This window comes from Pleuronectes platessa, chromosome 13 (assembly GCF_947347685.1).
Source record: "Pleuronectes platessa chromosome 13, fPlePla1.1, whole genome shotgun sequence".
NCBI classification, from domain to species: Eukaryota; Metazoa; Chordata; class Actinopteri; order Pleuronectiformes; family Pleuronectidae; genus Pleuronectes; species Pleuronectes platessa.
This window is the reverse complement of record NC_070638.1, coordinates 5,171,974-5,193,959: the sequence shown is the minus strand read 5'-3', so window position 1 is coordinate 5,193,959 and position 21,986 is coordinate 5,171,974. Positions and strand designations below refer to the sequence as shown.

Sequence of the window (21,986 nt, the reverse complement as noted above, 5' to 3'; positions counted from 1 at the left end):
TTCGCTGCCTTTGTCTTTGAGCCCGGCCCCGGGAGCTCTGGCGGTGAATCTGCACAGAACGCTGACTGACAGGCAGCTTTGAACCGCCTGACATTTTGTTCAAGCGTTAAACGCAGACTCCCGATAATTGCCCCCCCCCCCCACCACCCCCCTTTGCTCACCAGCGACAGAGCAACACCAGATTAGATGACAGGGGATATGCAGAGCACGGATGAAAAGATGATGAAAGTGAAGAGAGGCTCTCGCTCTGGAAGAGTCAAATCGTTGCCTCGCCGAAATGAGATAGTTTTTCTTAAATTGGCTTGAGAGTGAGAAACTGGATGAAAACATGTGATTGGCGGTTTTGGTAGCGTTTGAAAAACTCCCTGAAAAAAGGAAAAAGAGAGAGAGAGAGGACAGCGTGCAGTGCCCACGCACACGAGAGATCTGATATTTCCCTCCATCGATTTCCTGCCAGACACTGAGCTGCTGTTTTTCTGTGGGAAAGTCTTTGCGTGTGTGTGTGTGCGTCTGTGTGTGTGTGTGTGTGTTGCGGTTTCACTGTCTTTTAAGAGGTTTTGTGTGCATTCGTTTGAAAGAGACAGACCAAGAAAGAGCTGAGCAGCAAACAGGGTGGATGAATGGGACCAGCTGAACGGCAAACTCTGGTTGTGTGTCTGCACGCTTTTGTGTTTGGGTTTTGATCTCTCGCCACAGAATCACATGTGGGAGAAAAACATTGGTGAAATGAGAGACAGGGAAAAATTCAGATAGAATATGAAGTTACACGAGGCAAAGAAACTTCTGTCTCGTGTGTGTGTGTGTGTTAATGTGACTGAGTGTGTGTGGTGTATATGTGTGTCCCTGTGGGCAGGATGGCAGGATGGGGCTGACAGTTTGGAATTGTGTGTGTGTGTGTGTGTGTCACTACTGGCAATGTCTATTATGGAATGGGCCAGGCATGTGAATGCCAGGTGGCAGCTGAATTAGTGTTTGTGTGTGTGTGTGTGTGTGTGTGTGTGTCTGTGTGTCTCTGTGTTTGTGTGTGTCGATGTGCATGCAAGTGAATCCAGGTGAATCGTTGGTCTACACACATGCATGTGGTTTATTTGATAGCAGCCTCAGACCTTCCTCAGGTAGATTGTCTCCATAATGACCTGGTGATCACAGATGTAGCTGCACTTTATGTGTTGTGAGGCTCCTGCACAGCGACGAGTGGAGAGCAGGGTAATCAGACATGCTAATGCAGGGAAACAATAGAAAGTCCGAACCCTGTTAGTTACATAAGAATCGTTTCAGCACCACAGTTCTGGCTTTGAGGCCGACAACAGGGTTAATGTTCTTGAGGGCTACGGATTTTAAATCTCATAAATCATAGTTTAAATAATTGATGCAACGGCTCATTGCAGCTGTCAAATCAGTAAATAACCAAATAACAAAAACACAAAATGTTTCTTTAGATTTACTCAATCAGCAGCCTTTCAAACTAAGTCAACTTTTCCTGCTTCATGTTCCTGTGTCTTTCATGTGCTACTGTACCTTTTCTCCGGGACTTCTTGTTCACGGCCATTTAAAGCAGCAGAGAGTGATTGGCTTCTGTTCCTCGGTGACAGGGTTCACCTGGAGAGAGAGGTGCCGCTGGCCCCGGAGGTCCCATTGGTCTGACAGGACGCAACGGTCCCCATGGGCCCCCCGGCCCCGCTGGAGAGAAGGGCGGCCCTGTGAGTATTCCTGTTCAACCCCTCGTTCAGTCAAACTCTTCTGTGACTCTGCAAACTGAGGATTTGTCTGCTGGTGATGTGAAACTTCCTTACGTCTGTTATCAATGTTGTGTTTAGGGAGAGAAAGGTCCCGTGGGCCCCGCCGGCCGTGATGGCATTCAAGGTCCTGTTGGTCTTCCTGGTCCAGGTGGTCCTCAGGGTCCCCCTGGAGAGGACGGTGACAAGGTAGAGTACATCTTTACATACTAGAACTCCTGTAATCCTTCATTTGAATATCCACCTTAGATAATTAAGTAATTTTCAAAACATAACGGTTGGATAAATATGGAAATCAGACGCTTACATTCTTAGAGTTCTACTAGAACATCTGAAACAAACAAACTCCAAATCATGTATATATGTTTTAAAACTATCTATCAAGACTGCCTTGCTTTAATTTCTGAGTTATTCTTTGGGGTATGCACTATATGAGCTTATATGTTCTGAGGAGAGAGAGTCAGTAGAGCCTGCAACACTGTTGATAAAATGAATTTGCGAGGAACTAAATTTAGCACAGGAGTCCTCAGTTTAGTGGTGATGGAATCACTTTCTTATATTTAGTTACAGCTCTATCAGGACGTTTCTGTCTAGGTCAGTAATAGGAGTTTCAAAGTAATTAAATAGAGGTCTGATAAAAGAGGATTCTGAGGGACGACTATTAAATGTTAAATTCCAAAGCCATAAGCCAGAACAAGGTCGAGGGTGTGGTTAGAACTGAGTGGTTTAAGGCTACCGACATCCATGAGAATATTAAAGTCACCGACTATAATTACTTTTATTTGCACCAAGGACTTAACTTGAAAAAAGGAGAATTAGAATAAACGATCACAGGAAGACAGATTTATACAGATAATTCCAGAGGGTTCACCCACCACTGTGTACAGATCAACAGTTCTATTTACTGGGAGCACCAATAGTTTACACATGCTGTTTACCCTCAGGCCAGAAAGTCCTCAGTTGATCCACAGATCTGCATCTTTGCATTTGTAACCATCAAGCCGCTCAAATCCCAGTCACATCTGCCATCATGTCAATCAAACTGCCCACGGGGGTTAGACTGGAAGCCAATGAATTAAGTAGCTCCAATCACAATGGGATCTCTGGAGGAATATGAACCGCCCCCGTGGTGGCAGAGGTGAAACTAAGGTATTGGACTTTGACTAAACATGGGAGCCGACGGAGAGCAGAGATGTGATCTGTGCTGTTTGTGTTGCACCACAGGGAGAAGTTGGTGGACCTGGACAGAAGGGAGGCAAAGGAGACAAGGGCGAACTGGTGAGTCTTGATTTTTTTTTTTCTCTTTTATAACTTTTCGCATAACTTTGAATGATAATCCATGCAAACTGTGCAAAGAACACTGACGTTAGCCGCTGAATTCTCAAATGAGCTGAATTAATTATCGAACATGAGTAACTTGGCAATGACTCATCTCAGGTTATCCTGCCCTAAATGGGCTCCAGCATGTAAATTATTAACTGGAGCACTGTTATGTTTCCTAAAAGGTTGCTTTGATATAATGAAGAACAGCAGTTTGCTCAGTCCTCGTTTTTAACATCTGTGTTTTTAACCAACTGAGGTTTGGATCACAAATAGAGTAAATTTTGAAATATGTTTCTCCCCTTGAGAAATTACTTTCCGTTCAGGTGTGAGGATAAACAGATTCATCATTATCTTCCATTCTGCTCTAGTGTAAATGGAAAGAGTGAGTCTAGCTTGTTTCAGATTGCATATTACTCATTACTCCTTGTGTTTTCAGGGTCCACCAGGATCAAATGGTCTTCAGGGTGTGCTCGGAGCTCCTGGTCCAGCTGTAAGTCTCACTTTCTCTCAACCTTTGATGAAATATCACAATTTACACTTTTGCTAAAGACGTCCTTCACAGTCAGGAGTATAACATAAAATGAAAAGAGTTCTACAACAAGAGCTCACTAGTATTCATTCAACATGTCAGGATCTGAGTCTCAACAATAAAAGGGCAAATATTGAAATACTTGCTACCAGATGATACCTGCTATCCAATAGTGTCCATCTTTGTTCTATACAGAGTAATGTGAAGAGTATGCAGGTTTTTACTTTTAAAAAGTAGACACCAACCTCCTGATGGTCGGTACTTGGAAATCCCTATAACTAAGAAAGACATATTTATGTTTTATTCCCAGGATGGACGTTTAGCTCTGTTCCAGTGAGGTCAGAGTACTTTATGCTGGAGGCATTTCTCTTGTTCTCCTGCCTCTGCACTCCAGCCTTTTTTTTAAAACCCCACTACCTTTATCATCTTAATGTTTCATAAATTCCATCTAAATCCTGTAATTTATTAGAGTAACGTCACATGAGTTTGCGTAATGTAGCTCAATAATGTCAGGATACTGCACAAAAAGTTTTGTCATTACAGTTTCTGGCATCTTGACCTTTAGCACAAAGTTTTCTTTCCTTGGTTTATGAATTCAGATGATGCATTGCTTCATGATTGTTATATAGGAATAAACTTGTGACCTTCCGTGTGCAAAGGACAATGGTAACCCAACCTGCCAATTCCAGCCTATACCCTCACATGGCAGCAGACCTAGCAGAAAATACTGCTGCGCACGCTGCAGAGCCTCGTCCTCCCGTCCACCTCATTAACACAACAGCACAACAATGGGCTGATGGCCTCGGGGCAGCTAACACCTCATTGCTGTGAATTATCAGGCCTTAACAACCATACTAGCAAATATTCAGCAGCTGCAGGGCTCTGTCGGGGGCTAGAACAGAAACTGGTGAGACGGATTGCCGGAAGCAGGTAGCGCGCCCAAGCTGAATAACAAATTAACAGTTGTTTGTCCTGGTGAGTCAGTCTGCTCATGTGTATTCATATCTTCATCACTGAGTCCTAACTCGTGCTGTGCAGTTTCAACATTGTCTGCCCCTCTTTTATTTTTAATTACTCCATGTCCTAATGCTGTCATCACTTTTGACTGCATCCAGCTCATCTTCCAGTCCAGGAGAACTGTTGGTGTTCCTTGGGGGAAATTATACAATTTCCGTTCCCAGTTAAGGATTAATGTGGTTTACAGCAGCTCAATCACCAGTGCTGTTGTCCTCAGGAAGCAGAAGAGGTGAAGCACTTAGAATAAAGAGTCTAAAGCAGAACAGTTTTAATCTTCATCAGGGCAGATGTTTTTACTTAGCATTATCATATAAAAAGTCATCAATGTTTTAGGAGAATAATTTCTTTTGGATTTAAAAGTTTGTGACTTCTACATAAAGTCAGGCAACTTGAGGTGACTAATGCCTCCAGGCCTAAACATCTCTTTAACCCACAGGTATGAGACAAGTGAATGATGGACAGTAATGGAGACATGTGGACAGTTGTGGGCGTCAGACCTGCTGACTATTGGATCAGGGACAATTAGGATTTTCACAAATTCTGAATCGTCTACAGAATGCACATTGGTTCACCGCAAATTAACTGGGGTTTATAAGAAAAGCTATATACGCAATATACAGCAATATACTTGTTTCCAAACAGTAACACCCAGCACCTTAGCCCAGCTAGCATTAGCCGGCTTTGACATTAGCTGCAGCGTCTACTTGGCCTCCATGCCAGGGGCTAAAGAAGCTTTATTGAACTTCTGATGACTAATCATAGAGACGTACCCAATGGTGAGATACCTCACTCCTGTTATCGGAGAACCAGGGCTACCTCTGTAACCTCATGTTCTGGGCTGCCCTCCATGTTGATTTGGATGATTTGTTTCTAATTTCCCCGAAGGCTGCATCAAAAGTCTGAAGTTTGATGGTGCAATTTGTGCCTGCGGTGTTAAAAATGATCCTGTTCTTCATTTTTTGGGACTCTACAGCCAGAAACATTTCTGAGTCCAGTACCCCCCCCCCCCCCCCCCCCCAGCAGCTGTTGGCGCAGCAAGATTTGCGACTTCCTTCTTTGTTTCAGCCTCTCTTAACTTCAGTCCTCCTCGTCTCTGTAGCTCAAAGACGCAGTCACGCTACCTGTAATCACCATCCCTCCTAACTGATCTGCATTCAGTACAAGCACCTGCGGCTGCCTCCGTGTCCCAGGGCTCAGGGAGAGCTCCTCCAGCACTTTCAAGTGCTGACATGTGTTTGAACTGAAAACTCCCAGTTTGTCAGCACTCTTCACTCCTTCCCTGTAGTCTCCCCTTCCTATCTGCACCTCAGACTTCACAGATGAAGTCAGCATCTTTATCACAACCCATTGGCTACACTTTATCTCGCTGCCCCTAATGGGAGGCTTTAGTGGGATGTCTGCCGTGTCCTCAGGTAGCACAGCAACACAGTGGATCATCAGTGGCAAGGACTGTTGCCTCATCCCTGTCCTCTTTTGTTTTGAGTTTAAATATCACCCGTGCGTTTCCCTCTTAACTCTGCGTGGCATGTTTTGCATTAGCCCTGAGACACAGACTATCGGCCTGCCCAGAGTTAATGGTCCTGACACTGAAGTAAAAACGTGAGGGTGTAGAGAATTGGTGGATGGATGATATTGCCATAAATTGACCTTCAGAAAAGGCATCAAGGCATCTCTCCATCCTCAGCCTGTGTTTGAATATGGGCTCTGACCCACTCTTTACCATGTGGGCTTGAATATAACTCCTTAACCTTGAGGAGGATTAAGAGGGCAAAGAGGAAAAACCACATAGATATCAGTGTTTCCAGTTAATGTGAGTCAGAATAAAGACGTTTGAATGGTGTGAACTCTGATCTCCCACAGGGCAGCGACGGAGAATCTGGACCGAGAGGACAGCAGGGCATGTTCGGCCAGAAAGGAGACGAAGGATCTCGAGGATTCCCAGGTCTGCCAGGACCAATCGGGCTGCAGGTGAGTCTGCGTCCGATAGAGAAACACACACGCACACGTCCATTATTCTCTGGACGCATGACAACAAGATCAAATGGAACACAACCGCACATAATTTCCTCTCTGTCAGAGGCAAACAGAGCAGAATGAGCTTCTCCTTAAACTAACGACATTTCATCCGTCTTTACATCATTGAATCAGAACACGGCATCAATTATTAATGAAGCCTCGGCTCCGAACAACACTTTCTATTGCTCCCGGGCAAATACTGTTTATTTAGCATTTTGCATTTTGAACGACGTTAATGGTGGAGGGGAGACGGAAGTTGTCTTCTTCTTGTTCTTCTTGTTCTTCTTGTTCTTCTTGTTCTTCTTGTTCTTCTTGTTCTTCTTGTTCTTGTTCTTCTTGTTCTTCTTGTTCTTCTTGTTCTTCTTGTTCTTGTTCTTCTTGTTCTTGTTCTTGTTCTTCTTGTTCTTCTTGTTCTTGTTCTTCTTGTTCTTCTTGTTCTTTTTCTTGTTCTTCTTGTTCTTCTTGTTCTTCTTGCTCTTCTTCTTCTTCTTCTTCTTCTTCTTCTTCTTCTTCTTGTTCTTCTTCTATTGATCACGTGGAGTCAGTTGACTCAATTGTAGTTTAGTATCTCTGTCTCTCTCTCAGGCTACATGTGTTTCTCACTTTCTGTCATTCATTTTTGATTAATTAGAATAAACCATATGTCAGGTTTTCGTGACAAGACACAAAAAAAACCTCTCTTTTCCCTGAACAGCGAGAAAGAAAGAGGAAAATTGTCAAACAGCTGAGAGCTGGACTCACAGAAACTTGCTCTGGTGGCGATGAATACAGAAACGGAAATACTTGAGAATATCTCAAAGTCAATTATCCAAGGACTTGCTGAGGATGAAATTAGAGCGAAGCCCCCGCTGGTCAATAGGGCCAGATAACAGTGTTATTAAGTGCAATTGGCTTTTAATTGGCCATAATGCACTCCATCTCCACTCTCTTAATTACGTTTGACTAAGCTGCCCTTCAACAGATGGAAGCGGCCAATGCGAGCTCAGCTCTTCAATTCAATTATCTGTAGCAGTAATGATTTTTGACTAAAGGAGGAATGAATGGCCTCGGTTTTGAAAGCCTTCCATCATGGGGGGGGCTGTGGGGGGGCTGTGTTTGCTGTGGAATATCAGAGTCCTCAGTGACAGGGTGATCTCCTCAGATTCAAAGGTGAAGATGTCGCCGCAGATTTAAATTGTTTGTCCTCACGTGTCTTTAAAATGGTAAAAAATAGGGACACGCCAAGTGATGAGAGGAGATTTACTGGTTTGCTCTGATATATGTAAATGTGTATTTTTATGTGAAGTCATGTTAATTGATCGAGCACATTTCACGCGACAAACTTTAAGAGATAAGGCAAAGACTTACGTTAAAACATATGAGAAGAAAAAGATATTACATAAAACAAATAAGGTGAGAATCATTATAGTAAAAAAAGCAGACCTATAATTGTGTATTAATATCACTCCCCCTAGCTGCAGCCTTCTAATCCACTGCTTCGTCCATTTTAAAAACAAGTCCCACGCTGATCAAGAACCTGTCACCGGCAAAAACATTATACATGAAATAAGTTGATGCTTTATTTATTTTTCCATTTCTCGCCGCCCTCGTGCTTTATTACTCTGACTAACGTCCCGGTCAGAATCTGTTATAAATTAGCCCTCTCCGCCGACGCAGGTACAGTAAATCAACCAAATGGGCTGAAAGTACACGTATGTGATCTCGGTGATCGATATCCACGTCACTTGTGCTTCGGCCCGACTTATCATCACCGCTGCTTTCCACCCACCTATTGATTATTCACGCTCCGCCGTCAGAGGTAAACCAGCACAACGAATAGGAACCGCAATTATGCAGAGAGACAATAAGCCACAATGGCAAAGTGAGAGCTCCTTCATTTTTGTTACAGATACACCTTCCTGGGCTGTATTCAAACTGTTTGTATTCAAGCATGATTGAATCCCAGAGCTGGGTAATATGCAGCGCTCGTGCTTTCCCCCTTTTGTTTCCACTCTCCTGCCGACATAGATAGATGGAGCTCCCACCCTGTAATTTACACAGCCTGATTATCCCCAGGACGCCCATACCCTTTAATTACAATAGGTGTCTTTTCTGACTAATTGTGTGTTTACGCTCAGGGGTTCTGCTCGTATTAATGCATTCTTCATCGCACCGCATCCTAAAAGCCCACTTTTCAATTCACATCTTCTGAGAGCACCTGGTAACGAGCAAGAAAAATACATTTGTGCTCTGGTGTAGACTTTTCAACGTGCACTTTTTGTTGTTCTGAAGAGTGTTTGTCTTTTTCTCAGGGTTTGCCCGGCCCTCCTGGTGAGAAGGGAGAGAATGGAGACGTCGGAACGATGGTGAGTGTCGGTCTTTCTCTTACAGGAATTCACATTGTTTGCACGTACAACCTGGTGAGGGGGGGAAATCGTTGTGAATGTTCTGAAGTTTTTTGGCCGGCGGCTGAGTTTGGCAACTCTATCCGTCAGTTGGCAGATGTTTTTAAAGCCTGTGTGAGATGTTTCGACCCAAACATTTCAGCGGGTGAAAACTCAGTATTCTCTTTTTTTGGAAATATGTTTCTCTTCAATCATTTATTTCTTTTGTCAGTACAATAAAAGCACTGAGGGGATATTTTTTTAGTATTTTGTTCAGATATTGAACGTGGGTTTGATTTTCTCACAACACATCTGCAGAACAAGCACAAACACGGTGCATCCTCATCTATATACGTTATACATCTCAGGCCTAGTCTTTGTCATGCTGAGCGAGATGAGCCTCATGTCCTTGTCACAGTCGCAGCCAAGAAATCGTGTGTTGACAAGAAACACACAGGTTGTCGATCACAAGCCCAGCTTCTCTGCAGCAGGTGTCATCGAAAAAAAACTTTCTGAAGATAATTAAATGAAATGTGTTAACTTCAGTTTGACATTCCTGCATTTCCTTGAATTCCTTTAAATGACTTTGGAAAGAAGATATATACCAGACATTATATGAAACATTTCGGACAATGCACACGTGTTTTCTGCGTATGACCAAGATTTATGTTTTTGCTCTACTGCACAAATAGTAAATTCAGTTTTCTTCCGACAGGGTCCACATGGTCCTCCAGGCCCCAGAGGTCCTCAAGGTTCCAGCGGAGCCAATGTAAGTTTCAAGGCTTCATTCACACTCAACATTTTGTATCCATCGGAAACTTCATTCATTCAAAATTCAAAAACATCGTGTTGCCTGTGAATCTAAAATGGAATGAACCTGTGTAATTGATCCACAGGGTGCACAAGGTCCTCCCGGTGGTATCGGTTCAATGGGAGGTGTCGGAGAGAAGGTGAGAACTGTCAATTTTTGTTCTCATGTTGTTACTTTCCAGCTTCTAAAGATACATTCCTTTCATTTCTTTGAGTACATTCTTCGTCAAAATAAGCGAATTCTGCAGAATGCTTCTCTTTGTACTTCTGAAGGACATATTTTTCTTCTTTGTAATTAAATGTTTGTGTATCTGAAATAGAAGATTCGAACCTAAAGCACTGAACGAGTCTGATAAAACCCCTGTGTGTTCTTTACTCTGTGTACAATGATTCACATTTACTCTGTGCCACAACAGGGAGAAACCGGAGAGGCTGGAAACCCAGGATCAGCTGGAGAGCCCGGTATGGGTGTAAGTACACTTTTGTTCCTTCATTTTCATTTCCAATAACAAGAAACTGATGATTTCTACATGTGTGAACAGTATTTAAAAGTAAAAAGACACTCGTGGACAATTCTTCCCACAAGCAGCTGCTCGTATTCAGGCTGATGTGTAGAAATCCTCACAACCTGCCGGCTTCTCAGCAGATAATTAACTCGGCCACATTTGGATACCTCCACTGCTGCTGCTGTCATTAATCCAACCTCCTGTACCAGGCTGTTAATAGAGGCTAAGGTCAGAAGATCCTATGAGGCATTTCACCACAAGAGCCTAAACGACAGGCATTTCATTTTCCGTCATGCACCAGGCAACATGACGATGCTGCATATTGTGCAAAGTGCCTCTACTTCTTCTTCTTCTCACAAATGAGGATGAAGTATTCACAGTGGGCGACCTGATGTAGAATATCTCACATCAGAGCGGTGCCATCGATTCGGACTAAGCAGTAGAGATCTGCTGTGTACACCAGGGCGGCCTCACCTTGGTTGGGGGGGAGGGGTCGACTCCTCCTGAGTCCATCAGGTTGTATCGACGTATCCCTCCACCGCCACGCGTCTGTTTACGGTGACAGATCAATTTTTCAGATTGGGCATCGACTGGAGAAGCACTCGGCGCTAATAAGCCGGCTAACGATTCTGGTCTTGTGATTATGTCTCAGCTGCTGCTCTGAGTCATGGCCGACACTTTAAGACACCGTGACAGCAATTACGAGAGATATTGGCACGATGAGCGGTGTAATCATTTATTAGATGGAAAAAAATAAGTTACTACAGAGACGATGATCCTAAAGCTTCATCTCAGTGTCTCCTGTCTCCAAAGTCATGCTTTGAGTTGTCAGTCTGCTCGCTGCGTGTTTCTGATGCCAGCCGGAGTGACGGATCCGATAACACAATTGTGTCGCGCCTCATTTAGCACAATGTTGTCAAAGTCGCGTTGTGCCCTCTCGTGGTCTCCATGCTCACAAGCCATGTGGTGCTTTTTGTTTATCCTCAGGGCCCCAGAGGAGAGACTGGTGATAAGGGAGAATCTGGTCCTCCAGGAGCTGCTGGACCCGCCGGTGCCCGCGGACCCTCTGGAGATGATGGTCCCAAGGGAAACCCTGTATGTCACACACACACACACACAGAGACACACTTGACTGGTGCATTATTAGAGCTTTGTGTGGTTTCCCAGTCAAACTGTCCTCAGTGATGTGATGTCAAAGATCAACCTTCTGTGTCTCCGTTTATCCGCAGGGTCCTGTCGGCTTCCCAGGAGACCCAGGTCCCCCTGGAGAGGCTGGTGCTGCTGTAAGTGTTGAATTTATACTTTACTCAGTCTAACGTTGGTTTATATTGAGTTGAATCAAGTTAAATTATTCTTTGTTTGACTAATTTCTGTGTTTTGTTCAGGGTGTTGACGGTTCAGCTGGTGACAAAGGAGATGATGGAGATGCTGGTCAACCTGTAAGTCAAGAAAACCTGATCTTAAAAATGTGGTCAAACTTTGATCATTCACATTCTGCTACTGGGAACAATCTCCCGTGTGCTCAATGATGTGGGAGAATAAGGCAAGATTTACTTTAGCAGTAATGGAAAATGGAAATAAATCTTTTATCTCTGTGCCTTCTGAAAGCACATTTGTATTTTATTGTTCATTTGTAATTCAATGACGAAAAGTACAGCGCTCTGAGGGGAGTTAAGGTTCGTGATGGAGTCCGAAGGAGAATCTAATCTGTGAAAGTAGATTTCATGTAGATACACACCTCTTCAGTTTTTGTGAAATGAAATGAATTGTTGTATCCTCTTGACTTCAGGGTCCTCCCGGTCCATCTGGTGAGTCTGGTGTACCAGGACCTCCCGGCAAACGGGTGAGTACTTTCCCAAAAATGATGCATGTGATAAAAAGCATGATGGAATAATTAATGATAGGAATCAATCAGGAGGAGGACGGAGACATATTGTGACTTTGACGGGCAGTAGCTCCGCTGCTGCTGCTGCAACTGTCAGGAAATTAACTTGTCACTTTAATTTCTGGCTCTCGACGGCCTCCTGTCACATCAGACTTGAGCTGAGATTATTCAATTTCTCTGGTGCGGCGTTTTTACGATACCTTCCATTTACACTAATAATGTTTTACAGTTGGCGATAAAGCATGCCATCCTTGTACTGTATGAGTGAATGGCCAGATGAAATGAAAAGAAAGAATGGAGAGATTTATATTTAAAGTTATTTCATTCTCGTCTGTTGAGTACTTCAGCAGAAGTTATGCTCAAAGCTTGTTTAAGTCGTTCTCCAGCGCATCAACATCAACCAGTGTTGCTGCTGTCGCTCTTTTATATTATTGCATAAAGTACGAATAACAGATATTCTTCTTTGGATTGTGAATATGTGGTGATGGGAAGTAAGAACGAGAACTCTACCTTAATGTATACTGGCAATATTTCCATTTTATATTGTGCTTCTAGTTATTTTACTACATTTCAGTGGGACTTTTTGTATTATTACTGCACTTTCCCATATTTCTACAGTTGTAGTTTTCCTTAAGAAGTGTTTCTTAAATTAAATACATGAATTATTATTTAGTGTTTAGTTAAGGCCTCTTGCCCTGTGTTCGGTCCCACTAAGATTTTAGATGTTTTAAATGTAATCCTGAGGCTTCAGTTTAAAAACCGACCTTAACCATTGATTGTACGTTTTTAAAACAGTGTTAAAATAAACAATTCCTAGTTCCAGAATTTGTATTCCAAAGGGAGGTGTCCAGGTGACGGCGGCTACAGAGCAAATTAGAGCCCAGGTCCATATCCATGGAGTTTGTGATATGATTTTTCATCCTTCACCAGCGTAATTCTGAGTTAGTCTCTTCTCTAAATTGACTCGGGTTGCGGTGTTCACTGACGCGTGTGGCCGCTTGACTACTTTAGCACAAGCACACGCACATTCAGCACACAATCCACTAATGCACAAACACAGTTGGCGAGGCTCATAACCTACATTGAAGACGGACGGCTTTTGTTTGCTCTGTTTGATTATGGTGTCTAATGGGAAAATGACAGCCCACTTTCAAGGTTCTGACCAGAGGCTGTTTGGTGAAAACGCTGTTGTGCTTTTAGCCCAGTGTGTTTGCAATGTAGGGCAATCTGCCCACGCTGATGTCGTGTGGCCCCGCGTAACCTTCTCTCTTTGCAAAGACTGAAGGTCAGAGAGCATTCAGCTGGACAGCCAGAGTGTGCACGGACCTCCTGCACGTCAGGCTCAATAATGACCTGTGTTGTGTTGTTTTCAGTAGGTTGGAAAAGGTCGAACAGTGAATTGCTGTGTTTCTTTTCAATGATATTTTGGTTTATTTCAAAGAATTCATGTATGAGTTTTAATGGCTTTGTTGTCGTTCTTTTTTAGGGACCTGTAGGAAAAACGGGTCAGGAGGGCAAACAGGGAGAGAAGGGATCCAAGGTAAGTCACTGACCGGATTACAATGTGATTCTGATTCCTGCTGGGATCGAAGTTTGATAAATGTAGGGAAGCAAAGAAATGCAGCTGCATAGTTTCTACAATGACAACATCTCACATCACGGTTTGAACCAGGCTCTCTCACAGTGATTCACCCACAGGGGTCAGGTATTCAGATCTACTGAACCTGAAAGTCATCTTAACATTATACATAAGAGAAAGTTTGTGCACAGGCATCGACAATTCAACAATAAACATTATGGACATTGAACTTTTCCAGGAATTGATTTTAGGATATTGCTATTTTCCCCAAAATCCGTCCTGGAATGGATTTATTTCCAAGAAATATTGTATATTATACATTACATTATATATATCATACATAAAACATTCCTTAAAGAGCTACTTAAAGTTGTTATAAAGATACATATTCAACAAAATGTTATAATAGATTTCAAGTTGATAACCTAGAGAGCAAAACAACACCTGTTCAAACCTGTTCTCCTGCAGAACGGCTCAGATAGATGATCGTGGACGTTTAATCTCACACAAGCAACAATGGTGTTTGTTGAAGTTTGCAGCGTGTTCGATTCCTTTGTTAAAATCCTCGTGTGGACACAGTTGAACAGCATCAGAACGAAGCTGTGTTTGTGAGGCATAAAGAAACTGTCTCCAAATCAGACGGCTCAAAGGAACGCACAGACAGAAACCTGACGAATATCAGACACAGCCTCTTCTGTTGTTTCTCCATGTCTTTATTCTCTTCTACACAAAAACACACTGTGAGAGCCACACACACACACACACAGAGACACACACACACACACACACACACACACACACACAGACACACACACGATGCCGCTCATTCTATCCACATTGAGGATTAGAGTTGACGTGATGGAGACAAGACAAAGTCTGGGTGCTGATTCCTGAGTGTCACATCCAGGCCTAATTGGTTGTCAGAACAATTTAATCCCGTCCTTATCTCCGAGTTGATATGACATCTGTGGAAATTCAATACATGAAAAAAAAAAAAACCTGCTGTTCCTGCTCGGACACAGAAGACGAGCTCTGGAAACATTTGATCCGTGCAGATGGTACAAATCCTTGAATCCTTCTAATCTGAGGGTTTGTTGGAGAAAAGCATCAAATCAAACAATGTGATTTCTGAATACAAGATTGCTTTGATTATTAATTACTGTCAGACGTATTTGACATTTACTGTGACATGTGTGGTTTAGGCATCATGGGATGTTTCTGCCATTACAAATAACTGTATTAAAGGAATGATGTGGAGTTTTTGACCACTAGTAGCGCTGTGGAGCAAAGATGTTTTTAACGGCAGGGACACAAACAAACAAATACTGATGAAAAACAGGAAATATAAGATGAACATATGTACAAATTTAATTCTATCGACCATGAAAAGGAAAGTAATTCAGATTTTGTTTTAACAGGGCGAAGCTGGAGCCGAGGGACCTGATGGGAAAACCGGACCTGTGGGACCTCAGGGACCCAATGGAAAGTCTGGTCCTGAGGGACTCCGTGGAATCCCTGGCCCTGTTGTGAGTAGATTGTAATAGAAAATCCAGATTGTAATTGAGAACAATTGCAGAACAGTTCTCTAATGATTCTCATGTTATTAAGCCTGTACTGTAATGAGGTTCTCCCTTCTTTCAGGGTGAGCAAGGCCTCCCCGGTGCTTCAGGTCAGGACGGCCTTCCTGGACCTCTCGTAAGACGCTTCCTTCCACCTCCCAACTAGAAACCTGTCAAACTGAAGCATGTTACTGTTAAAGTCAAGAAATGTGCTGAATGTAAAATACTGTACCTGCCAAGTCCTTATCAGAAGATGTCTGTGTGCTACATGCTGCATTGTTTACAGCTGTCGCTCTGCAGGAACGATGCAGAGGAGTGCACCTGAATGCACAGCTCTGCTCTGCCCTGTAAGAATAATGCAAAGTCATATCACTGTCACTCAGCTTGACGACCCGCTCCCCTCTCTCCACAGGGACCCCCCGGACTTCCCGGTATGAAAGGTGACTCTGGACACAAGGGAGAGAAGGCAAGACGTTATTATGATGCTAATCTCAAATTGCTTCACTGTGTATTTCCCATATCTGCATCTGCGCCTTATCTGAAGCCTCCAAAGTGAGCAAACGTCCTGTCGCCTCTATCTCTTCGTTCCCTCGCTCCCGGTGCCACGATGAAAGCCTCGGCTCTGTGAGGAGTTTCTCACCGAGCCATTTGATGCAGTGGATGAATATGTATAAGTCCAATAATATCATCTTTGTAATGGTCATTGGTTAAATGCCAGCATGCAGTAGTCAGATGCAGATGGCCGTAACTCCGCAGAGCAGCAGGTGCCGCGACAGACCACTATTGTTAAATATGACGACCACAGTAAACACTCTAATTATTTATAGGCAGAAATAAGACTGTGTGTGAGGTCGTGTGGCGTTGTGCATAAAGCCGGAGCTGAATTAGCATTTTAGTTTTACTGAAGTTAAATGGCTTTTACTTTCTACCGGTGATAAATGAGCAAAAATTACATTTCCGTGGATTTGAAAATTGCTTTCTGTCCGATGGGTAATTGGAAAATATGGTTTTGGTGTCTGCTTTTTCTTTCACTGCTGTTTTTTTGTCTCACTTTTAATGCTTTTGTCTTGTTTCTCCAGGGTCACCCAGGTCTAATTGGTCTGATCGGACCCCCTGGGGAGTCCGGAGAGAAGGGAGACCGAGGTCTGCCTGGACCTCAGGGTCTTTCAGGTGGCAAGGGAGACGCTGTAAGTCAATCTCTGTATTCAAATATAAAATATAAATGGCAAAGTGCTCTCTTCACATGTTTAAAGAGTTTTTATTTAATACAGCAGTCTATGTATTTGGTTATCTCCATGTAAATGTGCACCCTATTGTTATGTACTGTGTATTGTCCTGATCAAACTCAAAGACATTTTGGACAAACACATCGATCAAAAAACATCTTAAATGAAATCTCCCTTTGCTGGATCCTGACTCTATTCTGTGTTATCAGGGTCTCGGTGGTCTCCATGGTCCTCTCGGTCCTCCTGGTCCTCCTGGTATCGCTGTAAGTTCCTCTCCCTCTCTGTTAAACTGTGGTTGTGTTGCATCCCGGCTGTTTCTCATGTGTTCATGTTACTTTGTCCACAGGGCTCTCAAGGACAGAAGGGATCAAAGGGATCATCTGTAAGTCAACGTTCTATCATGTTCACTGTTTTAGATCATGAATCTGGAAATGTGTGTAAGAATCTGTTCCCTTTGTGATTGTGTTAATGATATTTGATATATGTTGTGTTTTATTTTGTCAGGGTTCAACTGGTCAGAAGGGAGACACTGGACTGATCGGAGCTCCCGGACCTCCAGTAGGTTTCCTGTTCAATCCTCTTAATGTGCAACAATGATAATAGGATCAGAAAATACTTCATAAATAATAATAAATGATAAATCATCATCAATCATGTATTGTCAACAATAATGAATCAAAACCTTTATGATGTAATTCTCTCAAAAACCTTTCCTCAAATATGAAATACTTTGTATCTTTGCAAATAGAACATGTTTGGATTTTAAATGGTTTAACAAACTTTTATTTTTACATTGTTGCCTGAACTAGTTATTGATCTTGTAAGAAAATAATTGGCAGAATAACAGATCATCAAAATGCTATAGACGATTCATGCACAGAAAACGATCTCGATGAATAATCTTGACCTTTCACCTTTTTGCTCTTCAGGGTCCACCTGGTGACCTCATCCAGCCGCTGCCCATGCAGCACTCTTCCAGGAAGACGCGGCGACAGGCGGACATGCAGGGAGACGAGGCGATGTCCGACTACGGCGTGGACGGCGTGGGCATGGAGGGCATGGAGGACGTCTTTGGATCCCTCAACAACCTCAAACAAGACATCGAGCGCATGAAGTTCCCGATGGGCACCCAGGACAATCCTGCCAGGACCTGCAACGACCTGCACCTCAGTCAGCCCGACTTCCCAGACGGTAAAATGGCGACCATCGCCACCTCTAACCAGTGTCCTCTCAATGTCCAGCTTGTTTGGCATGTAGCAAATGGTTTATCAACTCAAAACAGCTGCTTGTTAATCATATTTGAATCAATGACGGTCAGATATTTCTTGGAGATGATGGAAAAGGTTGAAATCAGACAAAAGAGACAATGACTTTCAGTGGAGACCCTTTAATACAGCGGTGGGTCAATGGTCGTTATTCAAGAGCCAAATCGACCCAGTGCACAAAGTTTATGATTTATCGTCTTTATGTGGAAACAGACATAACTCACGAGGCACCACAGCTCGTGTCTTTCCTTACATGCACATGAATTTCAGGGAAAAGTCTTCGGTTCTGCACGAGGAGGAATCTCAGGTTGAAGGTGACCTGTGTCTACACGTGTGTTTATATCATTTTCCATGAGACGGAACATATAGTCATGAGCAAGAATACAGATCGTTGATGATCTCAATAACAATCAACTAAACGATAAATCAACAACGACTCTAAACCAAAGATTGAGCCTCAACTGGTTTGCTGTGGTTTGTGTCAAACCTGAAATACATAGCACACCAGGCTACTTTTGAAAAGGTTGAGCGATCTGGTGAAGGAGGACGATGTGAGAATTGAACAGCAGCAGCCTCGACTTTCCGCCTTTTGTCCGCGTCTCATGGCTGCGTCTTCTCTCCCAGGTGAATACTGGATCGATCCAAACCAGGGCTGCATAGGGGACTCCATCAAAGTGCTCTGCAACTTCACAGCAGGAGGAGAAACGTGCATCTACCCAGATAAGAAATCCACAGGAGTGAGTGAAAGGCCTCCGTCGGCACCGGATTGAAACAGAACCAATATTTTAGATTTACTGTTTTTTTTTTGCTCTTTGAATTCTGTGAGAAGTTGAAAGATCTCTGCACAGTAGGAATTCAAGTGTTTTGTTCTGTGTTGTTAGGTCAGAATATCCAACTGGCCCAAGGAGTCTCCAGGTTCATGGTTCAGTGAATTTAAACGAGGCAAAATTGTGAGTGAACACCGACGACTTCTTATTTTCCGACGCTCTGGTCCACTTTAGATAATTTTCTCATTTTTTCCGCTTCATCGCTTAATCTCATTTACAGTAGCTCTCTCCCTCTCCTCCTCCTCCTCCGTCATACTTCTCCTTCCTTTACCCTTTTGATCATGTCTTCATTCCTCTTTCCTCCACTCTGACCTTTCTTTCAACCTTTCCTCGCCACATCCTCTCATTTATCCTCTATCTGCTTCTTTCTTTACCACCTCTCTCCCTTTTCTTTTTCTTCTTTTTTTACCGTCTCTTTGTATCCGTCCCCAGTTGAACTACGTGGACGTGTCAGAAAACACCATCAACACGGTGCAGATGACCTTCCTGAAGCTGCTCAGCTCCTCCGCACGGCAGAACTTCACTTACATCTGCCATCAGTCCGTGGCCTGGTACGACGCCGGCGCCGACAACTACGACAAGGCGCTGCGCTTCCTGGGCTCCAACGATGAGGAGATGTCCTACGACAACAATCCCTTCATCAAGCCGCTGACGGACGGCTGCTCGGTAAACATTGATTCACTAACGTTCTGTCTGCAGTTAAACTTTGTCTCTGTATCCTGTGGAATCCTGTTAATCCTCACAAACATGAAGAGAAATGTCACAAAATATCACTCGTACACGTAGAGACACAAAATATCGAATAGAAGAATCTGGACATTTTTTAGCAGTTGATCCTGTTTGATGCTTTATTTAATGGTTTGTAATTTGGAAAGTGAGTCTGAGACGATTAAAACCGATTGATTTATTGCATTTTTTTGAGAAAATTACCAAATATTCACAATTTACAAATTCAGAATCTTCCTTTTTCTTTAAAAAAAAAAAGTCAAATGGTGTTTAGGACAATTTTTTCTTACATTTTACAAAATTTAAGAAAGAAAGATGTTTCGTCTTTAATTTATTTTAACTGACACATACTTTAATTATTTAAAAAGTGACTCACTTTCCAGTGCCCAATTCCTAATCATTCCAAACACAAGAAATGAATACCTGTCTTTAGATCCATTCGTCTCCTATACCTGCTTTTTCAAGGTCATGGCTGAATCGTTGTAAAATATCATAAAATAGTATTTTATGCATCAGATTCCCTAACATACCTGGAGCACTTCTCTAAATGTTTCCTCATGTGTCCTTCGTGTCTCCAGCTGAAGCAGGGCTACTCGAGGTCAGTGCTGGAGATCAACACTCCTCGCATCGACCAGTTGCCCGTGATTGACGTCATGCTGAACGACTTTGGGGACTCCAACCAGAGGTTCGGCTTCGAGGTCGGCCCCGTGTGTTTCCTCGGCTAGACACGCCCCCTCCTCCCGCTGAAGGACAGGGTCACGTCAACACCCACATGCTGAGATCCCACATCCTCTTTACCTTCTCTCCCCGCGAAGCAAAAAACCTGTGTTTTTCTTTTGTTGCCGAGAAGATCCACTCAAGCCCGGAGAAGAAGTGTGCCCCCCCCCCCCCCATCCCCCCTCCCCCCCAGGCCCTGTCATGAAGGCGCTGACCAGGGGAAACTGCTCCTCGCCCTTGTAGGGCCTGAATCACATGACTTTGAGTGACATCAGGAATACGGGCATTTGATGCCGTGGCGGACAGTGGCGCACTTTCAGCAACAGAGAGAGGATCCACTCCCCCGACGCCCCCCCCCCCCCCCCCCCCCCACCACGCCTCCCTCTCTGGACGCTCCAGGTGCTGCTCTGAACACAACCACAGAGGTGCTTTTGTGCAGAATCACAAAACGCTCCAGGTGCTACAAAAAAGTGCTTTTGATAAAACTGTAATTATTATTATTATTTTGTACAATATTGTTCCTTTCCGAATCCACTCCTTTAAAACTTGCATGTGCCCCAGTAAATATTTGGTTTAACTATATTAGAATAAATATATTTGATGTTTGTTAAGAACAAATTCCAGGAAGTCGTACATTCATGACGTGATTTGACAAAAGCTTTAATTTGTAAGTATAAAATAATCCTTTTGTAAATAATATAACTTTCATTATTTGACTTGTATGATAACAAACAAAACTGGAACACGACACTTAACTCTAAAATCATTTTTGTCTTTTTTTTCATGTCATACCAGTCGGTATGTCCATTAGGAAATTAAGCCATAATAATAAGATGAGATAGTAATATAAATATTGTAAGAAAGGGCTTATTCTTCCAGACAGACTTTATTCACCCGGATGTTTTACCTCCGTTTCTTTTCAAAATGTGGACACGTTCGGCTCCTCATCCCTCGTCCTTATATCTTGGAAACAAAATCAGGTTTGAACATTATTTGTGGTGACTAAATAACAAAGTAGTTAAATTCATCCAGTTGTGTTTTTTTGTGTTTTTTTTTTACAAATTCTCAACAAGCTCTGTTGATTTTCCTTCTTTGTAACTATGAACAAATTGTTTTCATGTGCCTTGAATTGTTCATTCCAAAAATATTAAAACTGGATTCTGAAACATCGTCGGGTGGAACGTCTGTATTGTTGGTGTAGAAATGATTCGTGCTCTTTTTGTGATTCTGCGCTGCCGCCGCCGCTGCCCCCCCGCCTCCACCTCCGCCTTCTACGTATTACTTTCCTCCGCAATGATAATTTAAATTAGGAGGATTAGCTCTCCCAAGTGTTTGGGCTCCTGTGAGTGATTGTGCTGAGGCCCAGGGGCTGTGATCTCCTCCCCTCTCCTCCCCCACTGACTCAGATTTGACTTTGATCAACATCTGGGTGCATCTCCGCCTCCTGAGCTCACACTGAGGCCAGCACAGACTCCAGAGCCGCTTTCAAACCTGTGTAATTACACTATGTTTACAACCTATGTACAACTGAAATAAATGTTTTGGTGCCTTGCCCAATGCACACTGGTTTGCATTCACTTACACCCGATGCTTTATCAGGGAATCACTTCACTATAACGGATGTATTCAGCCAGTTTATGATGATGGTGAATCATGTGTGTGTGTGTCGACACAGCTTGACAACACTCCCCAGGCTGGGACGCTTTCTAATTGCATTTTAATCAAAACCACATGTCACACAGACTCACCCCAAAGTGCTACTGTCGCTTAGAGAAGTGACGTTTTTTTCAAACTAATCATCTCCACGTGCACATGGTCGATGTTCTGTGAAGGAGCTTCAAGGGGCCGCGGTCCAAAACATTGTGTTGTGTGTGTGGTGAGCAACAGACAGCACCAATCACT

General features: G+C 43.2%; 1 protein-coding gene across 1 annotated transcript in view; it reads left to right on the top strand.

Moving 5' to 3' along the window:
- The window catches only part of LOC128455069 (collagen alpha-1(XI) chain), a 74,760-nt gene extending 54,507 nt beyond the window's left edge, over positions 1-20,253 (top strand). The window contains exons 42-67 of the mRNA XM_053438700.1: positions 1,593-1,700; positions 1,818-1,925; positions 2,961-3,014; positions 3,496-3,549; positions 6,466-6,573; positions 8,913-8,966; positions 9,700-9,753; positions 9,881-9,934; positions 10,211-10,264; positions 11,288-11,395; positions 11,530-11,583; positions 11,686-11,739; positions 12,090-12,143; positions 13,672-13,725; positions 15,183-15,290; positions 15,406-15,459; positions 15,736-15,789; positions 16,403-16,510; positions 16,759-16,812; positions 16,896-16,931; positions 17,054-17,107; positions 17,479-17,740; positions 18,439-18,551; positions 18,696-18,764; positions 19,074-19,307; positions 19,946-20,253. Coding sequence (XP_053294675.1) covers positions 1,593-1,700; positions 1,818-1,925; positions 2,961-3,014; positions 3,496-3,549; positions 6,466-6,573; positions 8,913-8,966; positions 9,700-9,753; positions 9,881-9,934; positions 10,211-10,264; positions 11,288-11,395; positions 11,530-11,583; positions 11,686-11,739; positions 12,090-12,143; positions 13,672-13,725; positions 15,183-15,290; positions 15,406-15,459; positions 15,736-15,789; positions 16,403-16,510; positions 16,759-16,812; positions 16,896-16,931; positions 17,054-17,107; positions 17,479-17,740; positions 18,439-18,551; positions 18,696-18,764; positions 19,074-19,307; positions 19,946-20,092 — 2,265 coding nt within the window. The 3' untranslated portion in view covers positions 20,093-20,253. The remainder of the gene's footprint in view (positions 1-1,592; positions 1,701-1,817; positions 1,926-2,960; positions 3,015-3,495; positions 3,550-6,465; positions 6,574-8,912; positions 8,967-9,699; positions 9,754-9,880; positions 9,935-10,210; positions 10,265-11,287; positions 11,396-11,529; positions 11,584-11,685; positions 11,740-12,089; positions 12,144-13,671; positions 13,726-15,182; positions 15,291-15,405; positions 15,460-15,735; positions 15,790-16,402; positions 16,511-16,758; positions 16,813-16,895; positions 16,932-17,053; positions 17,108-17,478; positions 17,741-18,438; positions 18,552-18,695; positions 18,765-19,073; positions 19,308-19,945) is intronic.
- Positions 20,254-21,986: the final 1,733 nt, after the last annotated feature.